Source organism: Centropristis striata, chromosome 18, assembly GCF_030273125.1.
Source record: "Centropristis striata isolate RG_2023a ecotype Rhode Island chromosome 18, C.striata_1.0, whole genome shotgun sequence".
Classification (NCBI taxonomy): domain Eukaryota; kingdom Metazoa; phylum Chordata; class Actinopteri; order Perciformes; family Serranidae; genus Centropristis; species Centropristis striata.
Window position 1 is genome coordinate 6,660,926 of NC_081534.1, and position 26,823 is coordinate 6,687,748.

Below are 26,823 nucleotides of genomic sequence, written 5' to 3' on the forward strand. Positions count from 1 at the left end.
AACTCCCCTCCTGTGTCTCTCGTTTGCATCTTAATCAGTTGTTTGGATCTGATATATAACACAGATCAATGTGGGTCTTGCCAGGGATGTAGTACCACTCATTAAAATCATCTTCAGCCAGTAAAGGACATGCTGGCAATAGCATAGAGGACAAACATAGGTGGGTACCTTTGATAAAACCTTATACTGTGTAAAACACGCATCTTTGAAGAATGCCCTCCAGATGCTGGGTTGTAGAAGGCATTCTTTTGCAAATCAATTAATGCAGGTTAAGATAAGAAGAAAGTACAGTGGCAAGAAAAAAAGTGAGCCCCTTGAATTACCAACATTTATGCATAATTCATCCATTAAATTGGGTCTGCACCATGGAGGAAAGAACAATTCTCCCTGAATTGATGACATTGTAAATCTAAAAATGAAACTGAATGTTCCCCACTTCTTGAGCAATGTTCTGTGAGAACAAAAGACTATTGTGTTGCAGAAACACCTTGAACTTGAGGATTTATAGTAATAAAGCACTTCCTTGAAGCAAAACAAGGAGCAGGGAACACCACGATCTGTAGTTGTATTGCTGCCTCTGGGCCTAAACAACCATTACTCATTGAGAAAACAATATGATATTATTTAGTTTCATGGTAGCTGCCAGTCATCTGATGCTTAATAAAAGTTTGGAGACAGTGCTTGACAGTAAAAGTTGCCATCAGAAACCATTTTGAGAAATTGGCAAACAATTCATGACCTTAGGTTTGGAGATATAACTCAAAAATGTCCCTGAACACTGAAAAAGGAAGTAAAAATGTCTTGGACATAAGAAAGGTAATGTTTCAGAATGGTTGAAGTCATTTCAGGTCTCAAATCAATTAAGAATCTGTGGCTTGAACTCAAGAGAGCCATTCATGAAAGACATTCTTGACATATCAACATTTTTGAGCAGGGAGACGGTCTAAAATTCCTCCTGGCCAATGTGGAGATGTGACACATGTGGGAAACATTTAGTTGAGGTTAGTGCTATAAAACAAGGTTTCACTTTCTTTTTCCAACTTTACTTTGAATGTTCAAGCAAATAATTTAGTTATACACCAAAACATGCAGTTGTTGTATTCATTGTCCATTACTGTGACTCAGAAAACATTTATGACTTAATTATGCAAAAATGCAAGGAATTCCAAAGGAGTTCACTTACTTATTTCTTGTTACTTTATATGCAGCGACTGACTAACAAGTGGTTAGCCAGATTCTGAGAGCTTATAATAATGTTAAAGCTACAGAAATAAAAGTCTCTTGTGTCTCTCCAGTTTGCCAGCTAGTGAGTCACTTTGTCACATGCCAAGTCAAGTGTGTAAAGCTCATAAAAGAAAATCTTGTGAAATGTCAGTTATTTTCCATTTCAGATATTCTGTTGCGAAAAAAGAAAGTTAATTTGTTTTAGACGGAGAGCTACAATTATCTGCTTCTTATAATCACCCATCCCCGAGTGAGATTTCAGTCTCAGCTGGTTCACTAATAGCCTGTAAGTGAAAATGAGTGTGACTCACACCACACCCTGTTGAGTAGGTTACTTGGAACCAGTCTCACACACACACACACACACACACACACTCTCACACACATAGATGACCTAGCTCTGGCTGGCATCATTCTGTACGGGTCACCCAGCATGGAGGCCGACCATGCCCAAACTTATCCCCATCCCCCTACCCCTTACTTCCCTCCGCTTCAGTGACTCTGAGGCTAGGCGTGGGCGCCGTCCACTCGCCCCACTGATCATTGCTGTTGCCTAGGCGACTGAGCTACCAAGCCCCTCCAGCAGCCCACTGCCCAACGATCAGAAAAGAAGGACATATATCATTTAAATCAGTGCAGACGTAGTGGGAGACGCGGAGACAGGAAGGCTGAGATAAGTGGCTGAAATTGGCTTAATATTTCTAGGACAACACAATATTTGTTGGTATGACACCACATTTATGTCACTGAAAGATGTGACTGACGACCACCAGAGCACAACAGAGGATTTTTTATAAAAGGCACTAGCATTAGGTCTTACAGTGAGTCCACATCTGAGACTCATGCTGGCTCTATAACCTCATTCTGTCGGCTGAGTGCTGTGCTGATGAGAATGAACGGACAGCGGATCAGACAGCAGGTTCACAGGAATCCAAAGAGCGATGGATGCAGATGGAGGGAAAGGGAAAGGCTGGAGAAGGGAAGCCTGTTGGGTGAGGGACGACGGGGTGGTAAAAGTTCAAAAAGAAACCCAGACACACTCGCTCTCCCATCTTCCTGTTCCTCTTTCCACGCAGTCTCATCCCTGCTGTGTCACAAAGGAGAGAGAGACCCACTTCCTCTTTTGTTTATCCAGGAATGTGGGACGTCCTGACAGGCTTGCTTTTCATTGACAGTACACAGCTGAGAGTTCCCCCTGTGGCTCTTTCTCTCGACCTCTCCTGTGTGTATGGGTGTGTGTGTTTTTACTCCATTATCTGTGTTATCAGCCGAGCAGGCCTCCCACAGGCAGACAGGGCGCTGGGAAACGCAAGCCAGACAGTGCAAAGAGAGCTGCGCTGAGCTCCAGGGACACTGTCAAACTACAGTCCTGATGTAGTGAAGGTATACTCATTTGAAAACTGTACAAAGACAATACATTGAATGTTTTAACGTATCACTTCATGGTGGTAAATCTATGTGGTTGTTCTGATTTTGATGTAAGCAACATATTTTTAGAAAGTTGGGGAAATGAAAGACCGGAAAAGTTGTGTAATGCAAAAAAAAAAAAAAAAAAACACTGTTTGGAACATTCCACAGGTAATTGTTAACAGGTAATAGTATCATGACCTTAAAAGGCTCAGTTGTTCACAAGCAAAGACGAAACGAGGTTCAACATCCTGTAAAAAAAAAACTGCTTTACTATATTACATTGGGAGCACTTTGTAAGACTGTTGTCAGTAAAAACAGTTTGTCACTGCATCTACAAATGCAAGTTAAGACTCAACCATGCAAACAGAAAGCCATATATCAACATCATCCAGAAAAGCCGCCAACTTCTCTTGAGCAATTGAAGTCACATATCAAGTGAGAATGGGAATTTCGCTCTTAAGATTTCAACAATTAGTGTCTTCAGCTCCTAAACACTTATGGAGTAATGTAACACAGCCGTAAATATGCCCCTTTTTCAGCTTTTTTGGAATGTGTTTCAGGCATCAAAGTCAGAATAAGTGTAGAATAAAAAATAAAGTATTTGTACTTCAGATATATTGTCTGACAGATTTCAATTCAATGTATCAAAATAAAAACTCTACTCAGCCTCTAAAGTGTGAATTTCAAAATAGGCATTTTAAGTAAGTTAGGTAGTGAAAGAAAATGTGTGTCCTATTTGATATGTCTTCTTCTGAGTTATTTTGATTTACAAACGTAACACTAAAGTACAGTATATGTCAGCATTTACCTTACCTAACCTATACCTAACAGTAGGTATTAAAAATGGCTTCAATCTCTACTGCAGGTTTTAACATGACCCAAAGCTATCCTATCAATTTTCATAATTATAATAATCCTAGAGCTGCAATTTCCACTTAATAGTTGCCCTTTATCAGGAAAAACACCACTATAACCATTTGGGCGAGGTAGAAAGAAAACAAGTCAGCTTCTTGGAGCACAGAAACATGAATGTGAGTGTGGACAAACAGGATATGAGCGACGGAAACATCCTATTCCTGCTCAGACGGCCTCTTTTTTATTTAGCCCTTCAGACATGCCAAACAATGACTTGAAACCACAGCCGAGAGGAAAACACCATTGTGTTGATGATCCTCCGGTTTCAATTGAAATGAGTAGGAAGCTAACACAGGGAGACGCCAGGGCTCACTTTGACTCGCTGGTGGTGATTGATTGTGTATTTAAGAGGAACACAAGAGATAGTAAAAGTCTGGCAGGTTCTTTGAAGAAATTATACTAGCTATTGAGACTTGATTGTGATTGTGACCCAGTAAACAGTGATTCTGATTCTTCGACAGGCCTGAAACATTAAGGAAATGTGTTGTTTGAAGATGACACCAATCAAATCTCATTAAAGTGACCCCAATAGAGATTTTAAGTCAAGCTCTCAGCGAAACATGAAACTATCAAGGCGCTGACGAATTTGCGTTATGGTGATGAAACTACACACACACAGACACACTGGTGGCCAACTGGGAGGGCTGGTTCTACAGTTTCATTGTGAGCTTTTAGGTCACGTCACTCCCCAAGGGTAAAAGAAAAAGAAACTGAAGAGAGCACAAGACTAAGAGAAAAAAACTCACACTCACTGTGGCACCTCATAGATTAACACACACACATAAAGACAGGCCAGGTGCTAAAGACCTCAGTTGAAACACTCAATCCTATAACTTCTCAGTGAGTTAATTGGGACTAATTTGAACCTAGTTTAGTTTACAGGGTGACTCAACAGAGTGACACATACAAAGGCATGGTTAGACATGTATGGAGCCAGTGTAAGCAGAAACAACACTGATATCAAATTTGAACCCAAGCATTGTGCTGAAGCTTTAATGAGTCTTAATCCTGAGTGAATCACTAACCTATCTGACTGGTTTGTTAGAGCTATTCATCTGAATGGAGTGACAGACTCATGCTAATGAAGTCTGAAAAGTACTAGCACTAGTACTGGTACAGCAAAATTAATCTGTACTACTAATGTAGCTAATGTAGCTGTGGAGCTAGCACCTAACAAGCTAGCCAGACGGAATATTCAATCACTAGCCAATCACAATAGCTCCCTGAGCTTCTTTCCATTTTCTCTGTACTTTGTCATTCACTTCCCCCTTGGCGTTTTGTTCTCAGGGTTGTGCACCACTTTGTTCAATAATTTATACTCCAACAGTGGAGGGTTAATTAAAAGTGGATGGTGCAACACAGCTAATAAGCCAATGGCTTCTTCCATTTTGGACTCTGAGCTTTCTATAAAATAGAATGTGAGCACTATGGAGATTCAGATTACTTTATTGTCCATTTCATTAGCATAAAATGGAAATCTGTCTCCGGCACCGGCTTACATGAGAACACAACCTACACAACACAACTGTAATACAACCTAAAAAGAAATTCACCTCTGCAAAGAAATTAACTGGTTGTGGTGCTTCCATTGGATTTAAATTGATTTCACCACAAAATCTGTCTGTTTTAAATGCTGGTATGGCCAAGCCTTGTGAGGTATGTGAGAACAGGAGGGGAAGGAGTGGCCACTGTAAACTTTTCAGTAATGAAGGTCCACTGTTTTAGCATGCCGTCTCCAGTAATCAACAGGAGTGGAGCCTGACATAACATTGCACCGGCCTCTGGCACACACATGGAAAAGCAAACACAAACACTCCAGTTTGTGTGAAAGTGAAGGATTAAGCCACTGTGGCTGCACAAATGTGCTAAAACTAGCCTCAGTTGTCACTGCACAGCTGGACTAAAACAATTTAGTAAATTAGTGTTGCATTAACTGCATGTTTTACTACCTTGCACTCATGTGCATGTTTCAGTCCATGTGCATGCAATGATTTTACCCATAATACTCAGGCTACAGTAAATTACATTAAGTGAGCTGAATTGCATCAGTTTCTTGTAGGGCTGCTCCATCTTTGCTGATTACTCAACTAATTTGGTGTTAACTTAGTTTTTTCTCAGTTGACAAGTCATTTTTCATGCTGAATGACTTACTTCCAATAAACTGACAATGAGATTTAAAGTGGTGGTTTTGCATCATTCACTGTGGAGAAACTTAGTTTAAAACTGCAAGTCATTCATTATTTTGGTGACATAATGGACAAATTTCTAACCCACTTAATGAAAATTATAGCCCTCTGCAAAACATGAGCTGCTGGACTCTCCCTTCAGCTGCGGGAAAAGTAGCGAAATATGTTGACGTCAGCCTGATCGGTCGGTTGCTTCTCGCTCTCTGTCCACTTTTGAGAAAGCTCGCTCTCCCGCTTGTTGAGAGTCACTTTATCTGGAGAGTTAGAAACATTGTTCCTTTAAAGCCATTTAGCAGCTAAAAAGGGCAGGAGAATGTGCGAGTGTTAAAGATCAACAAGCATTATTGAAGAGAGGATCTTTATCAGTTCATCTGGACAATGTCAAAGCAGCACTTTGCTGTCTCTCGCTTGGGCACTTTGCCTTAATCTCATGCAGCTACACTCAAGTTTGTGTGGCAGTATAGGGGAGCCTAATGCAAGCTCTCTGTGACAGCATCATATTTCAGGCAGCCTTCCAAAGAGTTGGGTTCCAGACCCCCAAAAGTGAATGCAGACACAAGGAAGTCTGGAAATAGAAGTCACTATAAAAAGTTGTGAAACACAGTGGTACTCAATGTAGCCCCTGCTGTTTTCTCTCTTTTTATTTCTTTGCCCTCCTCATGCATTACGGTGCGCACCCTGTCCAAGTAAACATGCTCACACACAGCCTGCATCCCCGAAGGAAAAGGAGGGGAGGGGGTTCCTTAGCCGTGTCAACGCACAAGAAATTCAATTAAGCAGACAGCAGGATGCTTCGAAAACCCAACCTCCTTTGAGCTCAATATGCCCTCCAACAGACCCCCACCACTCCACCCCCAAGCTCCCCAGCCTACCCCTTACCGCCATTCAGCCACTCCCCCAACACCACCGAGACCCATTGACGGACCTTTCCCGGGCCCCCTTTCATACACTCCTCTCCCAGGGCCTCTTTTGCCTCGAAAGAGACAGACTTCTAGATTTACATTTGCCAAAGAGATGAAAACATTTTTAAAAATTGACTGAAAATGTATGAAACACAAGCCTCTAGCTCAACCAACTGGTCTGTTTTACTCTTGGGACACCAAACACATTCATCCTCCTCCTCCTCTTCTACTTCTTGCCGTCTGTGTGCGTCTGGCAACCGGACAGATGCTGTTCATTTAGCACTTGAGTGGCAATCCTCGAGCTTGTCTCCTAAATGCCCATGGGGAGCCACTGGCATTTGGACAGCATTAAATAAAGCCACTCTGCAGACCTCACACCGCAGCCAGATCTGACCTCACAACATGGTCACTCCACTCGGATTTCAAGCAGCCAATTGAGTAAATCTGTGCTTGTGAAGATTTTTCTTACTAGTCAGGCTTGGAGAGGCTAGTGTCGAACTGCAAGCCATTACAGGGTCCCCACTCTATTTAAGAAAGAACTTTCCAGGACCCTTCCAGGGCATATTTACTGGTAGGACTGGAACTGACACATTTAAAACCAGTTTTATTCCTTATTTTTACGGGTTATAGGGTTCACAGGGTGTTTCAGGTAACTCATTACAGGTAACGGCTTAACCCATCACCGCTAATTGTACAATAAGGTCGTCTGGTGTGTTCTTTGGCAAAGCCTGCATTTACTTAAGTTACACCTATGTCCAGTCTTAAGTGAATGAACATGGGTGATATATTGAAAAAAAGATTATTGTAATATGTAAGTGTTGTAATTTTAAATCAAATTTAAATATTTCAGTTGGTTGGAAATTGTCTCAAGACAGCAATCTTGTGTCATGTGAATGAGTCTTTGACAGTTCGGGTTGAGATGGCTGTACTCAAACTTTTGCTACGAGCTAGCTGACATAAGAATATGTATTCAAGTAATTTAAAGTAAAAAAAATCCTTTGTTTTCACCCAAGGGTTAGCCCACTGTACACTGCTTCATTAAAAGACTTGTATGATATGTTTGCTTCTTTATGCTGACATGTCACAAAGTAGTAGGGCTGGGCAATATGATGCATTGTCAAAAAATGTCTATAATCTATATTTTTCTGTATGATTCGGATCACAATGCCAAAAAACAGCTGTCAAACTCAATTCAGCAATAATTATGTTATTTGGACAATGTGTTACATTCTGATCCGTACACTTGGATGTACATGGATGAAGCATATAAAATAGGCTTTACCATGTGCTATTAATTATAAACTATTTATTTATTGGATTAGTAGAAAACATTATATATTGTGATACATATCCTTATCAAGATATGAAATAATTTATAATGGAATTGATTTTAGCCATGTCACCTAGCCCTACATAGTGGGCCCATTACAAACCCAATCTCACTAAGCTATGGTGTTCCAACAAAACCAAATCAAAGCCCATCGGCATTTTGTGAGTCGGATAGCTAGTTGGCTTCTCTAAGAGTTTCGCTCGCAGCTCCAAAAAACCCACAATAGACTAAACACCAATACCAAAACACTGGAATTCCACTCCTGAGGAGGCCAACATAGATTATTTTGTGTTAGGATATCTAGTTATTTTAAATCAATTTCCAGGTGTTTCCATGAATGGAAAACATGTCCAGGTTTTCCAGGACACATGTGAATTAAATTTCTATCAAAAGGTGGTTTTAAGGGTTATTCATTGATATGAGTGGTGAAACACTTCTAGCTACATTCATCCAGTTTATGTAATAGTAGATTAGGATCAATGTAGTATTGCTTTTTTGTTGTTTCATTGATTGACATGTCAACAGCAGTTCTGTTTCTTTCCGCATGGAGTTGTTTACTATTATGTAAAACCAGATTTGTTCAGGACTAGATAGCATCAATCTCATTACCACTGCATTGGTGTTATCAATGAAATAATAAACCTTCACTCAAGTGAAGCGGGTCTTTCCCATGTTGCCGTGTCATTGTGTGTGGGTATTTGTATCTGTGCATTATTGTCAGTGATGAGCACACAGAGCCAGAGCCTCAGGGGCACACAATGTCACACACATCAGGCGAAACAGCGGCTTAGAGAGGTGCTGGGCCGCTGCAGACACAATATTGATGTTACATAATGACAGCCAAACACCGCCCCAAAAGTGTTGGTGTGTGAGTGTTTCCGGATTAAGGGCTCCCTCGGTTCTCACTCATGCTTGTTTCCATCCTTTTGTATTTGTTACCTTCACGGATTTCACAGAGCACAATGTTCAGGAATGTCCAGTAGATAACGTGTGAGCTATATGATCTGATTTAAAGCTGTTTTCTTTGAGCTCCTATATGCTGCTGCCCCTTCCTTGTAAGCAGGGTATAATAATAAAGTTTCAACTTGGTGGGGGATTTTTTTCCTCCCATGAAACAGAATTTGTTCCCCTTTCCAAACAGATCATAGCGAGTCATCAGCCCATGTGCTAGCTAAACGAAGCTTAGTGTCCTCCTGTTCCATCAGGGCATTTTCATCCCAGCTCGAAGCTTTCAGCCGTGTATTTAGGTCTTAACACAGGGACATTGATTTCTGGTCCCATGCCATGCATTTCAAATGGGCCCTAAGCAGACATGAGTGCTCTTCCTCAACCAAAAAGGCAACAATGATAATCAGCGAATGACCCCAAAAAAAATCAATTTGCTGGTGCCCCCCTCTAAAAGCTATTAAGATAAGTCCTTTTCCTTGAGGACCACAAGTGCAGTGACCTAAATCAGTGCAGATTCAAATGATGGGGTAGCATGGGACTGAAAAGGCCACTTAGGGATACTGTGTGTGCTTATGTGTGTGTGTCATAATCAGCCCAATCAAGACTTTACAGTGAGGTTAAGCCAAGACCCCCCCACCCACCCACCATGTTAATCCTTCACAACAATTTTGATCAGCATATGTTGTCATTGCAATCACATCCTGACTGTATTTTCTCTGAGGTATGAAGCCATGAATAGGAATATAAATGTGATAGGCCAGCAGTGTCATACATAGAAATGTAAGAAATCAGCGATAATTTCAAAAGGCCTCACAAGAGCTACCACTTGTGTCACATATATGGAGAGTCAGGGGTAACTTTTGGTCATCAATCCCACAATTTTAGCCACAGAGATGACAGTAAACTCAAAAGGGCCATTTCACTAATGTTTAATGTGTAAAGGTCTGATTGGTTGGACTCTTGGTGTGCATCCTATGGGCCTGTGTTCTGGCACAAATTATGACAGCCAGGTGTGTTTCCACAGATGGAAGGAGTGTGTGTGCTTACCATTAAGTCCATTGGGGATGCTCCTGTGATGGTGTGGTGCTGACAGGTCATCCATGGACCTCCTCATGGTGGTGCCAATCTTACTGTTCTCTGAGGCGGGCTTGTGTATGTGGTTGTTGTTGTGATTGTGGTGATCGGGGCTCCCAGCACTTCCTGTGCTGGACGTGCTACTCCCATCTCCAACATCCCTGACCGTGCTGGTGCCACCATTCAGGTTGGTTAAACTGGACTGACTGTCTATGGAGCTCCTGGAGCCGGCTCCGTTCCTCTCCTCATCCAGCATGAGGATGATCTCCTTCAGCTCAGAGTTCTCCCTCAACACGGTGTCCTGGTTGGCCTCCAGCTCCTTCAGCTTCATCATATAGGTGCCCACTTCCTTCCACATGGCACTGGCAGTGTAGCGGCCGAAGCGCTGCCACTCCCGGGACAGCTTCTTGCCCTTCTGTCGGTCGTCGTCCAGGAAGCAGCAGAGCTCCCTCAGCTCATGGTTGTCGTCCTGCAGCTTCTGGTTGATCTCCTTCAGGCTCCGGATTTCGTGCAGGTGCACCTGCAGCCGCCGGTTGATGTCTTTCATCATGTTGCCATGCTCAATCATCAAGTTCATTTTCTCGCCGTCAACCCTCCTTAATCTCCGGACCAGCTCCTCTTTGCTCAACCGCAGCATCTCATCGTCCGTCAGCTGGCTCAGTTCATCCTTCGGTCCCTCGGACGGATTTTTAGCCATGACTGTCTTGGCTGTTAGTCTCAGTTGGTGTAAACGGTGGCTTGAAATTAACTGTCAAAACTAATTTAACCAAGCCTCAGTTGCGGAATTGTGTTAAAATATGAATACATTGTCCAAAAATATGAAAGTATACTATCGTTATGCCCTCGTCTTCAACAGGCCGATAATGAAAAAGAAAATATTAATGTGATGCTATGGCAACCCGTGCATGAACTGAATGCCCTCACTAGGCTAATCTTTTAAAGGAAAATCCTTTCTTATATTTATGAAACAACAACTGGTACTCACATTCCGTCAATAACGGAAACACGTTATTTTAAATCGATTACCAGTGATTTTCAACCAGGTCCACAGCGCCGAGTCCCGTCAGCAAAACACACCGCGTCCCATCGCAATGTGCACCGTCTCCTCTGGACATCGCTCCATTCAAACGATAGTAAACATGAAGCGCAAGAAATTCAAATTTAACTCTTAGATGAACTATAATTTAAGCAAAAAGGTAAAAAAATAAGCAAAAACACGACACCTCTAATAGCTCACTTTTTACCGGCGGTGCTCTCCTAAACGCGTTTTTCCGTCAACAACGGATAAGCCTCTTTACTGGGCTGCTGTGTTGGTGGACGGAGGTTTCAAGCCTTTCCACAGAGCCAGCTCGGAATTAGCAGAGGACCCCCCTCCTTCTTGTCCAAACACTCGGGTTTGAAATCATTCAAGAGGATTTCGACCAAGACGGCCAATCAAGACGTGGGAGAGAAGTGGGCAGCAGGTAGATGAAAAGTGCGGTGAAGCCTCGCGAGGCTCAGGCTCAGCCCTCTTAAAGGAACAGTAAGGGGAGCTCAGGAGCGACAAAAACACATCATTCATTAAAATAAATATAAAAGAATAACACAGCACTAGACTATGGCTTAGAACAGCTATTTAAAACGTCTTTTTCGCACATTAAACACAAACACATTTAAACGTTTTGTGTAGTGTTCATTGAGCTTTTACTATTAATAATCTTTTACATTTTATTAATACAAGCTTGATTTTTTAAAATGTGTTTATTTCTAAGCAAAAAAAAGCTGTGCTGTAGATGTAATTGACCCAGTTATATTGTTTCTTATTTCAAACTGATTTGAACGGTCATTGCGTGTGTCATTCTGGCTGTGGCAACTTCTGAGCGTTAATTCTCTGGAATTTGTAGTTTAACAGGTGCTTTTGAGCTTGTAAGGTCACAGCGCCCCCTTGTGCACAATGATAGAAACACAGTTGTTGATTAAAAAAAATCACTGCACCGCAAAGTAACCATGAATTAAAATGTCATATTGGGAGGTATTTAATGAATTGTCAGTTTATTAAGGCAACACCAAACCAAACGAAAAGATCTTAGTACAAAAATAATGTGAAAATAGTAAATTCAGCATTTTATAAAACTGTAAGTTCCAGTAAGATTAAAGTCCAAATAATAGTCAAAAAGTAGTTCATTTCTTTCCCCATATCCTCATTATTGTAAGGTATTAACAATCATCATCATAGCTGTATGTGAATATACTGGTTTAATTGTTTAAACAATACAATTTTCTTTACAAAGGCTAAAAAGAATTAGAAAAAGTAATAAAACAACTCTGCAGCATAAGAAGTTTTTGGCCAAGGCACCAAGCAAGTCTAAGCAACCTAAAAACCCAATTTCACCACATGGACCATTATAATTTCTTCTTCTGTTATATGGTACGATATGACCATCTATTTTTAGCTCTTCCTGTGTCTGACAGAGCACATCACTCCACTCTTCGGCCTGAGTGTACCAGTGTCCTGGAGGTCAAAGGTCTGTCCCGGCACAAGAGTGAAGTCAAACCTCTGGAGCAGCTTGGCCATCACCACTTTAGCCTCCATCTGCAATCATCCCATCATCAATTGAATTAATTCCAGTTTGTTTGTTTTTTTATATTTTGTGTGTGTTGATTATTTAGGACTGTTAACACCCACCTGAGCAAAGTTCTGTCCCAGACATGAGCGTGGACCGAGGGCAAAGGGGAAGTAGCAGTAATAAGGCCTTGGAAAAAGGTAAGAGACAGCCACACGTAATGCAAACCATTTTCTTTTTTAGCTGGGGTAATTATCAGCTGATAAAATGTTAAAACTAAAAATACCACATCATTATGCGAAAACGGGATCCTACTTACTTGGGAGCATCTGGGTGAAATCTGTCAGGATCGAATTTCAGTGGGTCCTTAAAGAATTTTTCCATTCTCCCAGTCACATAGGACATGAACTGAAATTTGAGCATTTTGATAGCAGATCTTTTTTTTTGCTTTGTTAGTATTATAAATACCTAGAAAATATAAGTATAAAATCTCTTTTCCAAGAGTGATCCCAAGAGGGCAGCAGAAACATCACTACAACAATAAATCCAGACAATACAAACAGACAAATACTGTCACACGCTACAAATGAGTACATACAATATAAATATAAACGAAAAAGCTTTATTCATATTTATACCTTTCTTTTCTCTCTTCCACTGACCTGGAGAAGGTTGTCCATGCTTTTACCTCTTCAAGATTAGACTACTGTAATGCCCTGTACTTTGGGATTAGCAAAGGAAACATCCGTAGGCTACAACAAATACAAAAAGCAGCTGCCAGGTTTTTAACGGGTAAAAAGAGAAGTGGCCATATCTCTCCAACCCTTGCTGCCCTCCACTGGTTGCCTGTGAGTTTTAGAATTGATTTTAAGATTGAATTACTTGTTTTTAAAGCTCCGAATGGTCAGGCTCCTGTCTATATCCATGAGATGCTTTTACCCTACGAGCCTGAACGCTGCCTGAGATCCTGTGGCACAGCTCTGCTTCTGGTCCCGAGGTCCCGTCTCATTACAAAAGGTGACCGAGCCTTCGCTGTCCATGCTCCACAGCTGTGGAACTCCCTGCCCGGCGATCTCAGGCAGGCAAGCTCAGTGGCTTCTTTTAAATCTCTTCTAAAGACTCACTTTTACCGATTGGCCTTCTCTTAATTTCCTTTTATTATCACTTAATGATTACCTTGTTGTGAATGGTGATTTTAAATTTTAAATTTTTTGAGTTGAGTTTTTTGTTGTTTTCAGATAATTGTCTTTGATATGTTTTATTTGTGATGTACAGCACCTTATAACTCGTTTTTGAAAGGTGCTATATAAATAAAGTTATTATTGTTATTATTATTAATAATATATTATACATATTTCCTACTTTAGAGGTACTTACAGCACATGTGAACCCTCCAGGTATGTGGATACCATCAATGACAATGTCTTCCAGTACATCACGAGATGTGCCTGGAGCGGTCGCGTAAATCCTCAGAGTCTCTTTCAGCACCTAGGGGGAGGTTACAGTTTGGGGTGCACATCTCAGATTAAAATATTTAAGCAGAATAACAGAGAAGAATCCTTCATCCTTCATAGAACATGTCAGGTGCTGGATGCTACCCCTATTGGCTGAACAACCCCGTGTACTGGGCCAACATTCTGCACCTCCTGGCTGAGTCCTGCTTTCGGCGTGCTAGTAGAAGACAGTATATTAATGTTACCGTCTCCAAAATGTCTTGTATATAGGGCGCCACAAGAGTGAGTTCTAAAAGCAGGAAGTAAGTTGGCTATTAGCGGCCTGGGGTCTAACCTTTCAAACTCAATAAGGATTTTGAATGGGTTTGTTAGAAGCCTGAAATAAGGTCTATGGCTATCACAAGCAGAAGAGATGTTTGTGATTTGTTATACGACATAAAATACATTAGTAAATATCCCCGCTTGTTGATTTCTAAGTTTTTAGTGTCCTTAAAAAGGCGGTTGCTAACAAGTGGCTAAATGAGACTACAGTGTTTGTCGGGGATATAAAACGTCATCACGCCAGACACGGACGGGAACTCTCTAACTAGTCTGACTTTCAGCCTCTAGAAGTGTTCTTGCAAACTCTTGTAGACTGTAGGTTAGGTTAATAGACAATTTACTAGGCTACGGTTCTGCTAGCTTGTCAAAACCGCTAGTTAGCTTGTCAGAGACCGTAGCTAAAGCTTACAATAGTGACTTTTAAGTTATGCGATCGTGGTGTAGTTTGCTATAACATAACATCAGCTTTTTACTTCTGTCGGCTGCATTAACGCTTCAAACATAATAAAAGTGGTGTTCGTTTGTGAAGATTATCCTGCTGAATAAAACGCATAAGCATCAGAAACATGCCCTTAGCACTGAGCTTATTTTTTTGCAATGATCCAAAATCCAATGCAAAAATCCCATAGGCGAATTTGCAATAGACGCCATGGAAATGCTATTTCCAAGTTGGCCTCCAAAAACACATCATTTTGTTTTTCTCTCTATTGGATGTCTCTTCAAGTTTTTTAAGCTCATAAATCCAGTCATACTTGTCATTGTATTGTAGCTGTTGTTTTTGGTATTTTCACCAACAAATCATATAGTAGGAGGCAAGAGAATGAGCATGGTTTAGCTTGGCATCTAAACAGAAAACATCTTTAGTTTTACTTGAGTCAGTGAATGATTATGGGAGTAAGTTGCACAACAGGTTGCTCAACATTTCACTCCAAAAAAGAGCTGAACCATTTTTTCCCTGACTTCATGGTATGTACCTGTGAGAGGTAGACCAGTTGCCCCAGATCATCATAACTGATCTCCTGTTTCATTCCGATGACATCATCCACTTCTTTCTTCACTCTGAGAAATAAAAAAACACATCTGAAGAAACCAGCTTTCAAAAGCTACATTATGACAATTTTGCACTGCATTATTGATTGTTACTTCTCCAGGATGTCAGGATGTCTTCCAAGTTCCATGATGCAAAAAGCCAGTTGATTAGCTGTTGTTTCTTGCCCTAAAATGTTAGAACGTTGTCTTTAAATGGAGCAAATGTGGATCAGCAACACACATTAAAGTGACCCTATTCTTTATCTCCATAACAACAAAAGACATGGATGTGAACTGCAACATGCCTCCACAAGCTAGTCATGTTGCAGTTCACATTTATGTCTTTTCAGACTCATGTAGCCCTGACAGTAGACAATGCTTCAAAGATGGATGTTGCTGCCAAGAAGCTACACATTCCTAGATGTGAATGCTTCACACAGAGAAGATCTATACAGCCACCACAGTTTCAACAGTGGTCCCACCAATTCAGTATCAGTTATGGGATTGAATAATGGCCAGAAAAATGTTTTTGCCGAATTTTATGAAGTTGATCTTTGACCTTTTTTAATATAAAATGTAAACATATCATAATTTTATTCCATTTGAATTCTTGAGTTTGGGCCTTGTCCACCAAACTCTCATAAGTTCATCTTTGAGTCCAAGTGGACATTTGTGCCAAATTTGAGAAAAATTCCCTTCAGGCATTCCAGATATATTGTGTTCAGGAGAATGGAACGATAATGCCTCCAACCACAGTCACAAACACTGAGCTAAAAAAAATTGGGTTTAAAGAAGCAGTTCATCTAAATACATAATCAAATTTAGGACTTTAATATTAGTGGTAATAATAAAAATAGAATGTTTTTTATCGAATTTAAGATAATATTAAATTTGGAATATCACCAGTTCACATCCTGGGTAAGAGATGAATAGGTATTATTGAAATGTTTAGGGTAACGTCTGTTTACCCACAAGCATAAACAGCACAGACTCACCTGCAATGAAAAATGTCACAAAATTGTCCAACATGACCTCTTCATCTTCTGTGGTCATGCTTTCCTCTAGAATATTAATTTAAAAAGAAAATAAATTAGCATATAAACCATAATATATGATTCCAGTCGTCATACACTTTATGGACAAAAGTATTTGGACACCTTACCATTATACCAACAGGGACTGTAATGAGATTGAATTCAAATACATAAACTTTAATATGGAGTTGGTCCCCCTTTCACACCTATAACAGCTTCCACTCTTCTTGTAAGGCTTTCCACAAGATTTCTGAGTGTTTCTGTGGGAATTTGTGCCCATTCATTCTGTAGAGTATTTATGAAGTTAGGCACTGATGTTGAACAAGAAGGCCTGGCTCACAATCTCCGTTCCAGTTCATCCCAAAGGTGGTCGTTGGGGTTGGGGTCAGGGCTCTGTGCGGGCCAGTCAAGTTCTTTAACACCAAACTCATCAAACCATGTCTTTATGGACTTTGCTTTGTGCACTTGGACACAGTCATGTTTGAACAGAAAAGGCCTTCCCCAAATTGTTGCCACAAAGTTGGATGGATGCGCTTAACACTACTCCATCCAGCACTTGTCATTGGACTTGGTGATGTAAGGCTTGTGTGCAGCTGCTCAGCCATGGAAACCACTTCCATGAAGCTACCACCACACATTTTTTGTGCTCACATTAATGGCAATGGAAGTTCGAAACTCTTCAGCTATGGAATCAGCAGTGTTTGTGATTTTAACACACCTTAGCGGTCGTTGACCCTGCTCTGTGATTTATGGTCTTCTGCTTCGTGGCTGAGTTGCTTTTGTTCCTAAACACTTCCACTTTCTAATATTATCACTTACAGTTGACCGTGGAATATCCACCAGGGATGAAATTTCCCAAACTGTCTTAGTGCAGAGGTGGCATCTTATCATAGTACCACACTTGAAGTCTGCATGGCTAGGTTTTTGACTTTATACACCTGTGTCAAGGGGTCTGATTGAAACAACTGAACTCAGTAATTAACAGGTGTGGCCAAATACTTTTGTCCATATAGTGTATACATAATTAGTACAAAATAAACATGGAAATCCATGTCAAACAAAAAGTTGAACTCTTTATAAACACATACATGTGACTATGTTATCTCTGTTGTTTCTGATTGTGAACATGTAGTAGGTTAACATTGCACTTCTGCTCTGCAGATTTAATAATATAAAAAGTCAATGATGCATGTTCAGATGACGATACTATAATTTTCTTGTGTAGACTCTATTGTTTGTGACTGCCATGACCCTAATCAATCAAGATGAACTTTAGGGACAATAACCTTTGCCAGCGGTTTTGATGATCTGCGTCAGTATGTCCTTGGGGACGTCATCACCATTTTGTATGGCAACCTTTCTGTCGTGAATCCACTGAGCTCCAGTTGTGCGCAGCAGGCGGCAAGCATCCCTCACTTCCCTTATAAATGGTCGGTTCTTTGGGTTAAACTGGAAATGCAAGATATTAGGATCACACACACAAACAGCGGCCTACAACGAAGAATATAATCTAAGAAGAGCAACAGAGGGGGCAAAAGGGGATTTAGGGAAACAAAGTATAAATATAATTCCAGAGGGGGTAATCCCAAACTCATATGACGAGGTCTGAGAACCGTGACGGATTAAAAACCCATTTCAGCACCTAACAGGACCACAAGGCCCTGCAAAAAAATTAAAGTCTCACTCCAGATAGGTTTTGAAGAACATAAAGAGAGTACGTAATATGCTCTTCCTCCCTCAGTGAAAACTTCAGGAGGACAAGAGGCCTGCTGCCGCACCTCTTCGTGCTTGTTTATATGCTAGCGTGACCAGTGAAACCAGTTGAGCTGGCCCAATGAGGTCGGGAAGAAAACCAGGACTGAGGGGCTCAGGAAGAGCTTCTGCTCTCAGGACACTACAATCCTAAATGAGGACACTGCCTCTCCATTGTTTGTCATTACACTTGTCTTATTGCACATTGAAAGGACTGACAGGATTATATTTCACAGAATATGCAGATTGTATGATTTGACATGATAAATAAAAGCATTGATTAACTGAGCTTATATTACTGACACCACACACAAACTTCATATTAACTTTGGACTGGATTCATACCTGAAAAAAGGTGTCCCGGATACTGTACACCATCCCTTTCAGACATGTTTCGATGGCCTTAGGGAAAAGTGATTTATTCTTCTGCTGGTCTAAATCCACACCAAAAGCAACCTAGGAGTAATTAAGAAAAAAAGTTACAACTTCACTACGTAAACTTTTTTCATGAGCTGGTGCTTTCACCACAGGCAAGAAACACTTCTTGGATCAGGGCTACTGCATGGAAGTTGTAAAACAGACTATGGTACAATACCTTAGCAATAACATCAAGGGTAACAAAATTGACTAGTTTGAGCATGCTGGTCTCCGTTTTGTTATCGGCAACATCTGTAAGTTTAATCATCAGTTTCTCCGCCCTCTCATTGAAGGTGCCCATTAGACCTCTCAAATATCTGAAAAAAATGGTAGTTTTAGATAATGGAGGAGTAGGACATACCTGCCAACTCCACAGACATTCAAATGCAAAGATAGCTACAGTCTGAATAGAATATACATGGATTGCACACACTGGTTATAAAATAAACTTTGGACAGATTCACTATTGTTTCTTTGTGATTAGTAAATAACTCACAAGCTGCTGAACGCAGGGTCCATGATCCTGCGCTGTTTATACCAATGGTCATGGTCACGTGCTGTTACCAAGCCAGTACCTAGGAATCTTGAAAATAGTTGAAAGTTGGAAAACAGTAAACCAACAAGTAATTGTTTGTGATTGTTTCTAGGTCAAACAACCTGGTACTGTATCTTTATCACTGTGATTTATCCAGTATCAGTAGGCTATAACTAGTCTAACAAACTACCTTTGACCAAACAGGTTGAAGAGGCTGTTGCATAAGAATTTGTCTTTGGGATACTTCGGGGACATCAGGATCTCCTGAAATAATGCAACCAAAAGAGGGTACTTTGAAATAGAAGTTTTTTTTAATGTATACATTATCAGGATATATGCATATACAAGCTTGCAAAAAAGGAAATATTTTGCACTGTAAGAAAAACTGCAGTTACCAAAGTAGCACTATCTGCCCATCAGTGCACTTTTACACAGATTGTTGTGCAATGCAATTGATGATTACACAAATTCTACTGAGAGGTGCAGCATTTACCTTTGTTGCTTCTGGGCAGGTCACAAATACTAAAACGTAATGCAGCACATGTATCCTGTAAGCAGGCCCGTAAGTCTCGGCCCTGTTAATGACATGTTGATCAGTGGTTTGAACTGCAAATAATACATCTAGTTACACCCAAAGTGAGAGTGAGATTAAGAGTATTAGAAAATAGACACGGAAACTTCAGCACAAAAAAAACTAAAATAAAAAAGGAATTAACAGTCAGTTAGTCACATTTGACCTCTCACTTATAGCCCAGAACAGCAGTTTGTAGGAGGAGTTTGTCCTGGGTTGACATTTTGCCATTTAAGTGATAAACACTTAAAATGCATGAGACACCGCTAGTGCTTACCATTCAAGAAACTTGTCGTGTACAAGGTCACCCTTTTTCATTATCCTGAGAAACGTTGGTGAATGTCCGAGGAGGAAACTGAGAGAAAAGCATAAGTTAATGTTAGTTTTAGCAAATTTTCGCTAACGTTATATGACCTAGTAAACAACGACCCACTTAACCAAGTTAACTTACTTGTCTCTCGGTGGCCCAGGAATGTGGTCATATTTCATATGCGTGTATTTAACATATAAGCAATACCCAAGAAACGCTATGAAAATCAGAAAGAGCACAAACATAGCAGTCGAGCTCAAACTAAAATGAAAGATCGCCATTTCGGTAAGGAAATACACAAATACCGCGCCGTTGTGCTGCTGTTTAGCTAGTCCGGAGTCAAATGATGTGAAGTGCGACAAGTCCAGTCAGTATGTAAATACTTCCGTATTTGATTTTGATTTGGCTTAATTGTATTCAAATGTTTATAGTACATCGGTGGAAGCAGAACGGGCTCCATAGCTCAGTGGTTAGAGCACTGGTCTTGTAAACCAGGGGTCGCGAGTTCGATCCTCGCTGGGGCCTGATGGGTACATGTTTTTCATTTTCGATTTTTTTTTTTTTTACGAGTTTTACTAATGGACATTAGCTAACGGTGTCAAATATACTCAAGAAGCCCCGATATCAGCGAAATGATGCGGCTGTTTATACTGATAGCCAACGTTTAGACAAATCAGTCTACAATTACATTTGGGTAGAAGTAACTTGACACCAACTGTAACGTTACGTTAGTTGTTACAAGTTTAATTATTTGGCTCATTAAGGAGGACTCTTGGCTAGTTTACATTGGCTATAGCCTACTAGCCTTTACAACCAAAATGTAAGCAACAGCATGCATGAAACTACCATAAATAAGCCTAGTCTTATCTATGGCAGACATTAACGTTAAATTCTTAAGAGGAAAAATGAGAAATGTTATAATAAGTTGTTTTTTATACTTTTATGAGCTTTCAAATAGACTACCTAAACATAAACGTTTAATTGGTAGATGACATTTAAAAATGTATATCTGCTGAGCAGCGGTGAGTCAAGGATGAGCCTTTTGAGGTAAAAGAATAAAAAACAATAGATGATAATTACAGGGGCGTCCGTCAGCAGAACTGTCCAGATCTAAATTAATGTTAAATTTGAATTTGTGTGTCTCTAATTCACACAGCACAATGCCTGAGGAGGTGTGAGACATTTATTCTGCATCGCCCTGGTCTTGGACTCATGACTACAGACAAAAGTCGTGAGCTTATTGAGGTGCATATCAAGTATAAACCTGAGTTGTATATTTTAAAAAAGTGTTAAGACAAAATCAACGGAATTTGTTTATTTGACAAGTGACAAACTGGTGTTTAAAGATGCTCTATTTCCATTGACTGTAATTGCTTACATGAGGATAGAATTTTTAAAAATCCAAGTTTGTTTGTTTTTTACATACATTTCTGGAATTTACCAAACTACATCTAACATAACATCCATATTTTGTCTTTTTTTAATGAACATTGAATATTTATTAGGTAATTTGCATTCTTTACAGTTAAACATTTTTATGTGGCCTCAATGTTTGATAATTCAGAAATCTGGCCTGAAGTGGCATGACTAACCATTTTGTACTGTGAATTTAAATAAGGCACCAGACTGCATTAAACAAATGATCAAAACAGAGCTTGTTTACTATAATAGGGCTGGGTTATGTATTTTAAAGTTGTTGTTTTGTTGTGCAGCTCCTTATCAAATCATTAATCTATTTCTTCTGATTATATAATAGTGTTCACATGTCAGCTGTGAACACAGATCTTTTTCCTCTGAACTCAGCTTCAGGTCAGCTCTTTAACACTGAACTATTCTGCTACTTATGAAGCAGAAGTAAGCATTTGTGGCTCTGCACCTTGTAAACTTCAGTTCATAATAAACATGACGCTGAGTTTTCACGACTTTAAAACTTTGAACCAAATTATTCTTCCTCATTCCTCACCGATCATTTTCAGCACGGAAGGACAAGGGAATTCCTCCATGACTGAAAATAGGACCAATGTTGCCAGTCGGAGCGTGCACCTACGTAGATAGATGCACTTCACACATCAGATCCTGTCAGCTGGTGAAGCGGGAGACCCTCCCTTGGTTTATACAATTGCACTCGTCTCCAGGAGCACTGGAACAACAGGGTAATTGTCTGAAACAACACAGAATCTCACTTTATAAAGACATGCATACAGAAGTAATAGGCCCAGTGATGCACATGAACATTGTGAAACCAATAGGCACTTATGTTTGCTCGTGTAAATGTATTAGCTCATTGTGCAGTGCTAAAAGGGGCTAAAAGGCTGCGACAAAGTGAGCATGACAGGCACAAAATCACATTTCTTCAAAAAATACCATAAATTGATTGCATCTGATGCATGTGCAGCATCCTATTTGTAGGAGGAAATACAGTGATCCATATGATAAAAACATTTCTGGCTGAATTTAGGGTATTTAGGTCTCGAAATGTGAGTACATTTTAACAGATAAACCCAAAAAAAGCTCAGCATGCCCTCTTGTAATGCTCATACACTCACCTACTTAACATTCTTTAGGCTGAGACGTATCCAGAAGTAATGAGCAGCACACTAATCTGAGCTTCATCTCAGCCCGTGGGTGGTTATATATACACACACTATAGGATTATTTTTACATGGTAAACCAGGCTGGTAATAGCTTTTCAGCGTCACAGAATTATCATCATCACGCTTCTGTGGTAAAATGCATGTGGTACATTTTTCAGTCCACTTATTTCAAAGCGAAGATGAAAATGAAAATGAAATGTTGATGATGTCATCTTTATTAAACCCTGCAGATAATGTTAATCCATTAAGCATTTATGTATCTATATAATAAATATCTATATCTAATAAATGTTTAGCTGATTAATGAATTCACTATGAAAATTACCATCAGATTCATCACTAAAGAAACACTAACACTTCAGCCATTGAAAATCCTATCCGCAAACCTTCGACAAACTACAACATTATCTTCTCAATTTAAAATGAGTTCTCAATTTGGACTGTTCTCAAGAGCCAGACATATTGCCAAAGATGATCTGCGTATCACCACTTTAACAGGACATAGTATTGAAATGGTTTCAGTATACAAATATCTGGGCATCTGGTTAGATCACAAACTCCCATTTTAATTTGATAGTGACATAAGCTGTGTTTCCTTTAGGGTTAGTGGCCACCGGGAAAGTCTCAGGCCACGCCCTCTCTAATGTTCGCTCACTCTGCGTGTCTCCACTACAAAAAGGCCCCGAGAGGGATTTACGAGACTCCGGAGGTGACGTATGGTTTTCGATCATCGCGACAGATTAAACGCTGGAGACGCTACTGTGGCCGCCGTTGCTAACTGTGCACAACGTCAGCAGCTGATCATAAACAAACCAGCATGGCTAATTAAGCACAGCTTCTCCGCTGATCATAAACATAGTGATCGTGAATTAACCGGCATCGCTAACTGTGCACAGAGTGTCAAGGTGCTTGTTGTAAACAAACAGATCGGTAAGTGAACACCTCCTGCAGCAGCAGCACATACACACTGTACTGCTACAGAGCTAACTGTTAGCCTCTGTGACTGCAGCTGGGAGAGACTGCTGCAGGAGGACTGTGCTGTTTCGACTCGTTCTTACTCCTCTCGTTAAGAAGAGCCGAAAAGTTGCTAATTATAGCAGCAAAGTTGCTACGTTGGCAACACTGCTTCGCTGGCTTTTACAAATGGCACATTTTGTTGCGGCAGACTGCTCATATTGAAATTGGGGGGGTTTCGGCGTGTAAGACCCACCTCATTCCAGGTATTGCCCGGTAGTGGAAACAGCCCTATACTTGAAAGTAAATTAAAACAAAAAATTGGATACTTATACAGAAAGAAAAAACAAATTTCCCTTTGTTCTGTAGGAAACAGATCATCTAGCCTTTCTTCCAGATCTGGACCATGCTGATGTTATCTATAGACATCCTACTGCCTCCACTCTCACTCCACTGGACTCTGTTTATGCTTCTGAACTCAGACTCATTACTGGTGACAGTTACTCCCCCCGTCAATTCATTTCATCATGGGTGGAGTTTATAAAATTGCATTTTATCTGTGAGTCAGATTTTCTGCTGCATCTACCTGGAACATCTTACAATGTTCTTTCAAATTCAACACAATTATTTCTATGGGCCAGTTTAATTCCCCAATAACCAATTGCTCCGCTTTTGAATGTCACTGTTTTTAATGGAGTTCTGTTCTGTTTGTTCTTTGGGTGTTGTTTTTTCTGTGCCCTCGACATCATTGAAAATGAGGGCTTGCCAGTAATCATTCCTCAAGATAAAAAATAAAATAAATGTGATTCTTGAGTTATGAGCTAAACTTTAAATGCAATGTTGAGAATAAATTACCTCAGATATGAAATAATATATAATATAATATAATAATATATAATATAGAAGGCAAACAAAGCTTTGACTGTTTTTGGTACCTATTTGGTTCCCAGAAAAAATACTATACACTATTTTACCATTTTACTGACTTCACAGACTTTAATTATAAGACTTCTGTGTTTTTTCTCACAATTGTATTACTTTATAATCTCAGATAATCATCTAGTTGTTTTGTGTGGGGTTTTCTCATTAATTTACCAATTTAATATCAGTTAATATATACTATTTAAATAAAATTCTTAAATTATAGGATAGAGGATGTCACAATTCTTTTTGATTTCCAGTTGTGGACTTTGTAATCCAGATAACATAGACGAAAAAAAAATCTTTTACAAAGTCATGTCACATCCAAACTGATTTTAATGCTGAAAATCAAAATTTAACATACCCCAGATAGTAAAAAATAAATTAATCTTGAAGGAATTTTGACAAAGTATTGAAAATGAAGTCAGTGTTGGGAGCACCCTTATTTCCTTTTCCATACAAAAGAAGAATACTCCCTTTTCACAACTAAACAGTAAAACATTGTTCTTATAAAACAGCTTTTTAGAAAAAGTGAGATAGAGTAATTATTGTCATATGGCAGCCCCATACATTATGGAGGGTTGGGCAATAAGAGGTCCAGTGTTCACTAAAGCCTGTGTACTGAGTTGTGTTGACCAGCAGGGGGTGCTCTGTGTCAGTTACTTGAATTTCCAGCATTCTCTCATCGCTGCTTTTTTCTTTGGGAACATAATGTAGTATAGACTCACAAGCAAAATCATACACATTATGATGTTTTTATGTTTTCTAACATCAAAACATGTCTGTGAATTCACATTTAAATGAGAATGCTGTCCGTTTTTGTTTCCATCATTCCTGCACGACATGATCTCACATTCTGATCTAAGGCATCCAGGAAACCTCATGTGACCTAAAGTACCACTTTCTTCTTACTTGTTTGCTACGATCCGTCCACTTCTGCCACTATGGCCACTTCATACCTGTACATATTGTTCGCAATAACCTTCAAGCTTGTCTGCATTCTTATCTTAAAAAGAACAAGCAATCATATTTTTGGTCCAGGGTCTTGGCTCTGTGTAAACGCTGGAGGCTAGGGGCTGTTTGATGTTGTTATGGCTGGCCGTCTGCCGCCTCAGTACTACTGGATCTGCAGGCCCCTCTCATGTCCAAAGGTATTGTGTTGGCTGCTCTTTTGATTATATTATCAACAGAGAGAGAGAGGGAGAAAATTAAGACTCCCACTGGACATGAGTAAACAAACAAAAGTTTGTAGAGTCTGTTCCATCCAAGGAATGTCAGTTATTCAGACTTCTCTGAGGATATTGATGTCCAGTGTTGGGATTATCAGCCTGAATATTGTTCTTGCTTGATAAAACAATTTCGCTGTACTCAGGCTGAAAGATTGAGGAGCATGAAAATGTTAAAGAGGAAAGGACATTCTGATACTAGTGAACCTAAGACAGTCATGTACACAATCATAATGTATATACCTTTTCAGCATTGCTAGTGTCTCTATGCATGGCAGTGCATCGGTCCACCACTTTGCTCCAAAATTAAATATTGGATTGCCATTGGATTTTGTACAGATGGTCGTGGTCCACAGAGGAGGAATCCTACTTACTTTTGCGATCCGTTCTCATTTCACATAGTGCCATTCTCAGGTCAAAATTTTGGTTATGATGAAATACTGCTTATGAAACTAGAAGCACACAAGGCCATGCCCTATCTCATATTGTTCATGAAAGTGGAAAATGATTTGTTGATTCAAATCTCCTCCAATATCTAAAGGTTTAGTGTGTAGGATTTAGAGGGAGCTATTGGTAGAAGTGGAATATTAATTCATAATTATGTTTCCATTAGTTTACAATCCCCTAAACCAAAGGATCTTTGTGTTTTCATTAGCTGACAATGAGTGCATTGTATACAGAGTGGGTCCTCTTCACCATGTCCGACATGTTGCACCACCATGTTTCTACGGTCGGACTTACAAAACACTGGCTCTAGAGAGGGCCCATGGGTATTTAAAGAGCACTGGATGCATACAAGACATATACAGTATTGGAGGCGGGACCCCATTCATTGCTATGAAAGTTGCTCAGTGGCTCATGAAGCCAAAGAAATTTGACTTCACCCACACTAGAGACGTCAGCTGGCTGAGCTGGTTACTGTGATTTGGCGCCAATTCAATCATGCAGCTCTTATCCAATTCTGATTGTAAAACAAGTTATTTTGCAGGGTTGTGACTTTGTGTCTTTAAAAAAGACAAACATCTCTTTTTTAATGTAAATCTATGGGAAAAAGTCATCATGTGATGGATGATGTGATGTGTAGTTCATGCTAATTAGCATGTTAGCACTGGTAACATGGCGAACACGGTAAACATACCTGCTAAACTTTAGCATGTTGATACTGCTATTGTG

At 39.9% G+C, this 26,823-nt stretch overlaps 2 protein-coding genes and 1 non-coding gene across 5 annotated transcripts in view; 1 reads left to right on the plus strand and 2 right to left on the minus strand.

Moving 5' to 3' along the window:
* The window catches only part of ccdc85cb (coiled-coil domain containing 85C, b), a 54,991-nt gene extending 43,563 nt beyond the window's left edge, over positions 1 to 11,428 (minus strand). For all 3 annotated transcript variants that reach the window (XM_059355940.1, XM_059355939.1, XM_059355938.1), the window contains exon 1: positions 9,963 to 11,428. In XM_059355940.1, coding sequence (XP_059211923.1) covers positions 9,963 to 10,686 — 724 coding nt within the window. In that variant the 5' untranslated portion in view covers positions 10,687 to 11,428. The remainder of the gene's footprint in view (positions 1 to 9,962) is intronic.
* A 278-nt stretch (positions 11,429 to 11,706) lies between these two features.
* Positions 11,707 to 20,348, minus strand: LOC131990804 (cholesterol 24-hydroxylase-like). The gene is made up of 15 exons (XM_059355937.1): positions 20,097 to 20,348; positions 19,923 to 20,000; positions 19,568 to 19,649; positions 19,265 to 19,338; positions 19,036 to 19,122; positions 18,718 to 18,856; positions 18,468 to 18,578; positions 17,657 to 17,819; positions 16,332 to 16,397; positions 15,451 to 15,523; positions 15,282 to 15,366; positions 13,910 to 14,020; positions 12,852 to 12,940; positions 12,655 to 12,721; positions 11,707 to 12,561 (listed from the first exon to the last, which is right to left on the minus strand). The coding sequence occupies exons 1-15, from the start codon at positions 20,234 to 20,236 to the stop codon at positions 12,418 to 12,420; spliced, it is 1,509 nt and encodes a 502-aa protein (XP_059211920.1). The 5' UTR covers positions 20,237 to 20,348; the 3' UTR covers positions 11,707 to 12,417.
* Positions 20,349 to 20,407: 59 nt separating this feature from the next.
* On the plus strand, positions 20,408 to 20,480 carry trnat-ugu (transfer RNA threonine (anticodon UGU)). Its single transcript has one exon. It is a non-coding gene; the product is annotated as a tRNA-Thr (tRNA).
* The last annotated feature ends 6,343 nt before the right edge of the window (positions 20,481 to 26,823 follow it).

What these genes read in the sequence shown, in the direction of transcription:
- LOC131990804 (XM_059355937.1), bottom strand. Translation starts at nt 20,236, where the DNA reads ATGGCGATCTTTCATTTTAGTTTGAGCTCGACTGCTATGTTTGTGCTC. An exon ending in CCTGCCCAGAAGCAACAAAG is followed by an intron (nt 19,339 to 19,567) that starts GTAAATGCTGCA and finishes GCATTATTTCAG; the next exon opens with GAGATCCTGATGTCCCCGAA. An exon ending in TTCAACCTGTTTGGTCAAAG is followed by an intron (nt 19,123 to 19,264) that starts GTAGTTTGTTAG and finishes ACTATTTTCAAG; the next exon opens with ATTCCTAGGTACTGGCTTGG.